The sequence below is a fragment of the Drosophila ficusphila genome, unplaced genomic scaffold, assembly GCF_018152265.1.
Source record: "Drosophila ficusphila isolate 14025-0441.05 unplaced genomic scaffold, ASM1815226v1 contig_470, whole genome shotgun sequence".
NCBI lineage: Eukaryota > Metazoa > Arthropoda > Insecta > Diptera > Drosophilidae > Drosophila > Drosophila ficusphila.
This window is the reverse complement of record NW_025064389.1, coordinates 1,853,671-1,859,365: the sequence shown is the minus strand read 5'-3', so window position 1 is coordinate 1,859,365 and position 5,695 is coordinate 1,853,671. Positions and strand designations below refer to the sequence as shown.

Genomic DNA, 5,695 nt, shown 5'->3' with positions numbered 1-5,695 from the left:
ATGAGCCAAGCAAATCGAAGGCGGCGGCGACGAGGAGACCCACCCCCCCCTAGGGCATCTGCTGGCACACCCAGCGTGCCGAAGGCGGATGTCAAGGGTGAGAAGCAGCCACCCTCCACTTGTACGGCTTTTCTCACTGGCACGCATCCCTACGCGGAGGCCGCCAAGAGAGTCAGAGTTGCGGTACTACCTGAGGACTACCCGCAGGTGTACCTAAGCAACGAAGAGCTTGCCGAGCTGGAGGAGGCCATAATGGACGACGTAGTAACGTCTGAATGGGACTCAGCAGTCGCCTTCAGAGGTATCCACTTTAGGGTCGGATACCTCCTGATAGACTGCTTGGACCAGGACTCGGCGGACTGGCTGAGGGCTGTAACGCCTCAGCTAAGGACGTGGAAGGGCGTGCCCCTTGACACTAGGGTAGGATTAGACATTCCTGCTGCATACAATGTCACAGTCTTCTGCCCTAGAAGTGCAGAAAGAAGCAATGAGGAGCTTCTGATGATGCTGGGACGCCAGAACAGAATGGAGGTCGATTCCTGGAAGGTAATCTCCCGAAGGAACGACGGAGGCGGGGCACTCCTCGTTATAGGGATAGACTCACCCGAGATGAGATCGTCTCTAAAGGGCACCAGCTGAACTTTAGATTCGGGACCGTCTCGGTGAGTGGTCTCAGGAAGGCGGCGAAGATGGCGGCAACAGAAGCAGCGCCCCCCGGCCCCAAAGACGGCGAAGTGGAGGTCGAGGAATCCCTCGGAAAGCCACAAGAGCCATTGGGTGCAAAGGAGGAGGCTATCGCCGATATGGACGTGGAGAGTGAGGATGAACATCCCTCGCCCTCCCAGGAGGTGGCACAAGAGCCCCCCCTAGAAGATATCGACGAGAAGGAGGCCGACGTCACCCTGACGGAAGGCAGTGAAGGGGAATTCCCGCCCCCTTCACAAAACATGGAGCACCCGCTCCAGTAATGGCTGCATACCGCAGCACGCAGCTAGCCCAGGTGAACTTACACCGGGCCAAGGCGGCATCCGCCGTCCTGGCCAGGTTGTTCACCTCCCAACATCTCAGGCTAGCTCTCATTCAGGGGCCTTGGTGCGATCAGGGCATTAAAGGCCTGTACACCAAGGAATCAAAGGTAATATGCGACCAACGGGGTGCACACCCAAGAGCATACATATTAATAAGGAAAGATATCAATTATAATATCTTTTCAGAGTTCCTAAGCAGTGACTGTGTCGCGGTAACGCTGAGCGGCACAGGAAAGTTACCAGAGATCGCCATAGCATCGGCGTATTTCGCTGGGGATGCAGCATGCCCACCACCGGAAATCATCGGACTCGTGGAATGCTGCAGGAGGAAGAAGTTACTCCTAATCATAGGATGTGACGCCAATGCACATCACGTGATATGGGGAAGCACCGACGTCAACAACAGAGGTGAGCAGCTAATAGAGTTTATTGTAAATAGTAACCTAGAAATCGGTAATGTCGGGTCCACACCGACATTCATCACTAGAGTAAGAGAGGGCAAGATTGCACAAGGCTATGGCCAAAGTTGCACCAGAAAGTAACCTAGCCCTGAGGAAATGTGACAACTCTTACACTTCCGACGACAGGGATAAACTAGCTTTACTCTTTAAAACACACTTCCCCGGGAGCTCACCCCTGGCGGAAGATACGTCCAACCCAATGGAAGCATCGTCCAATCCAAGACACCTCAGACCAAGCGCAGAGGACTGGGCAATTGCCAAGTCTCTAGTCTCTCCGGAGAGACTTAAATGGGCAATTGGGACCTTCCAGCCATTTAAGTCACCTGGTCTGGATGGTATCTCTCCATCATTCCTGCAGCAGGGACTGGATTTACTCCTAACCCGCTTAAGGAGACTGATGCTAAGCAGCCTAGCAATTGGACACATCCCAAATGCGTGGCGTAGAGCTAGGGTGGTCTTCATCCCCAAAGCAGGGAAGAAAGACATCACCAACCCAAAGTCCTTCAGACCTATCAGCTTAACTTCGTTTTGCCTTAAAACGTTGGAAAAGCTGGTAGACTACCATATTAGGAGCACAGTTCTTAAGGACTGTCCGCTGCAACCCACGCAGCACGCATACAGGGCAGGTCGTTCAACAGACACTGCACTGTACCAACTTTATCACACTCTTGAAGGGGTAGTGGACAACAAAGAAGTTGCAATCTGCGCCTTTCTGGATATAGAGGGAGCCTTTGACAATGCGTCGCATGATGCTGTCTTAGCGACCCTCGCCAGAAGGAATATAGACGCGACAACAAGAAGGTGGATTGGAGCCTTGTTAAGCTCCAGGCAGGCAATGGCGACCATTGGCAACAGCACAATGACCGTTGCCACAAGCAGAGGATGTCCGCAAGGTGGAGTCTTGTCTCCTTTACTGTGGAGCCTACTAGTAGATGAACTACTAAAGAAACTCGCCGACAAAGGAATACAATGTCAGGGCTATGCCGATGACATAGTAATAGTAGCCAAAGGGAAATTTGAAGAAACGTTTTGCGATATTGTCCAACTCGGACTCAAGATAACGCTCGACTGGTGCAGAGAAGTTGGGCTTAACCTCAACCCCGCAAAAACAGTCATTGTTCCTTTTACAAAGAAGTACAAACTAAAGAAGATGAGACAAATCATGCTACTAGGTACTTCCGTAGCAATAAGCCGGGAAGTTAAGTACCTCGAAGTTACCTTCGACAGGAGGCTAACGTTTGCAACCCATATGCAAAAGACAGTGGATAAGTGCCTCAGGGCTCTCTTCATCTGTCGGAAAATTGCAGGGAAATCTTGGGGGACCTCACCCCAAATTATCAGATGGTTATACCTTATAATTGTGAGGCCAATACTCACATATGAGTCAGTAGCCTGGGGTAAACGAGCTAGGCTCGTTACCGCACAGAAACAGCTCCAAAGGCTGCAAAGACTGGCATGCATATGTATGACAGGAGCAATGAGAACCTGCCCCACTGCGGAAATATTAAGTTTGGACTCGTCTTCAAAATTAGGGTGTTCCAAAAAGCTAAATTTTTGCACAAGTGGTCGTTGGCAAAGATAATGAATTTCCCGAGGTAATCAGGAATAGTTTTAAAAAAAAATTTTTTTTTTGTCTTTTTTTGGGAGCATTTGAAAGTGAAAAGTGCGATTTTAGCTTAAAAAATCGTTGTTAATTTATTTTTTAAAAATAGAAAAAAAATTAAAAATTAAAAAAACTCTTCTTGATGACCTGCGTATTTATGTGGAGAATTTGTGTAAAAAATTTGAAAAGGATCGGTTGAGTAGATTTTGAGTTCTGATGTTCACCGTCTTTCAAAATAACGTTTTAGGGAAAATCGATTTAAACTCCGTTAATTTGACTCCAATAGACTCAAAAATTTTACACAATGTTCTCAACATATTGCGCTCTTAGAAAAAAAAAAAAAAAAAAATCGAAAACAAAAAAATTGTTAAAACTTAGAGACTAGTTTGAAGAGAAACAGACAGACGGAGAGACGTATTTGAATTCTGATTGTGATGCTGATCAAGAATATATACACTTTATGGGGTCTGAGGTGTCTCCTTCACTGCGTTGCAAACTTCTGAATGAAATTATAATACCCTTTGCTCTGCAAAGGTATAAAAACTAATTTTATAATTTATATTAATTCTCAACACTGTTAATATTTGAACAAGAAAGGAAGCTAGCTTCGGCAAGCCGAAGCTTATATACCCTTGCGAATGCTCATTAAATGCATAAAGGTTGTTCAGCCTTCGAACCTATGACGATATTAGTATAAATTTTTCATATTTTCGACTGTTGTTCAGCTATATGATATAGTTGTCCGATTTTGATCAAATTTAATTCGTAATTCAAGAGTCGTTAGAAAACTCTATATTCCAAAAATCATGCTTGTCTGATAAAAAACAACGATGTTTTCTTTTTGTTTCCGTTATTTCTATATAGATTTTACGATCTTTCCTATGGCAGCTATATGATGTAGTACTCTGATTTTTATGAAATTTTTTTTGTCAGTCGTTCCCCAGCATTCGTTGAGTAAAGACGTGCACGCAAATTACCTCCCGTACAATCCAAATCTATTCTCCGCTCGTGTGCCATTCTTGCGCACGAAGTTTTACCACTGGTAAACGGTGGCCACTGCTTATCGCAAAAACGGTCATTGACCTGCAAGTCTTAAGCTATGTTTTGTTTGTTATCAACTTACGCTTTAGACTTCTGTTCGTGTCAAGTGAATATCATTGCATTATACGTTAAAGTATAACGTCAATTGATATAATGGATAAGTCATCAGCTCAATCGCAACCTAGTAATAGGTGCGATAATCTTGAGAGGATGAGAAGAGCAACTGGGACAGATCCTGAGGAAATTCGGTCCCAAATCCACGCCCACAATGCGGACATAAATGCCTTACTCGCAGGTATGTCAGCAAAATCACAGATCTCCAGCTCGATTGCAACAATCAGCAGCAACTCCACTACCAGTGTTACTTGCACTGTTACGAATGCCCAAGCAAATTTAACCAGCACCTCTTCGTATACTGTGGCTGCATCTGTTGCCTCTAACATTTGCTCAACTATGTCTCGTGATGACAACACGTCAAAAAGTAAACAATCATCAACGGCGAAGAAGGTATACAAAGAAAAATGCCCATTTCAAGCTGCTGATCGTAATGTGAGCAGAAAACGGAAAGGCGCGACTCAGGTCTCATTTCCGACCCTCACTCCAGAATATATACAGCTACCCCTGACGGTTTGCGTTCAGTGGTTGTAAAATTATCAACTCTTAACTGTCAGTTTTGGCATCACCAACTTAAAGAAGAGAAGCCGTATAGAATAGTGGTGATAGGAATACATGCCAATGTTCCTAAATCACAGATCGAAGAATGGCTGATAATGGCTTTGAAGTCCTTTATATCTATTGTCCCAAGAAATCTGGCTGGAGGAATATTCAGATTAACGAGGAGGACTCTGAGGCCACAATCAACTACAAAACAAGGCAAAACCTATTTTATGTTAACCTCAAGCAAAGTCCGAACGTAGCAGAGGCACTACTTATAACCCAAATTGGCAGACACAGAGTAAATATAGAACGTGCTACTCGTAGAAAAGAATTATTGCCAAATATTTGGGCACTCGAGAAATTACTGCGTCCTGGACCCTGTCTGTGGTAAATGTAGTGGCCCTCATATTACAGGCTGTGTGCTCTGCACTAGCGAAACATTTGAGCGCGTAAACTGCGGAGGTGACCACGCCTCCAGTGATAGAAACTGCCCTGTTAGAGTAGAAAAGTTTAAAAAATTAAAGGCTAAGCCTAGGCTCCCCAAGACTGATGATCTGAAACCCACCTTCCGTGGATTTATTCCATCTGAGGCTTTAAGAACCAACGTTTCTTACGCCGATATCGTTCGACCCAACAATTTCCAAGCAAAGACCTCTGTTACACTGCAGAGTGACGCTACTTCACCCTCAGATCCTAAGCTCAGCCACAAATTCTTGGCTATAGACAACTCCATTCGTGCCATCAATACCAAAATGGACCAACTCTTTAAGCTTATGCAGGAAACTATAGAGGCCAACAAGGCTTTCAGAGAAATGGTCCAGGTTCTTATCGCACAATTGACGAAATGACTCAACCAATCATGAGAATCGGTCTGTGGAACGCTCGCGGTTTAGCACGAAATTCTG

At 45.4% G+C, this 5,695-nt stretch overlaps 1 protein-coding gene across 1 annotated transcript; it reads left to right on the top strand.

The window, feature by feature from the left end:
- On the top strand, positions 1–639 carry LOC122320344. Its single transcript, XM_043208537.1, has one exon. The coding sequence runs from the start codon at positions 1–3 to the stop codon at positions 637–639; it is 639 nt and encodes a 212-aa protein (XP_043064472.1).
- Positions 640–5,695: the final 5,056 nt, after the last annotated feature.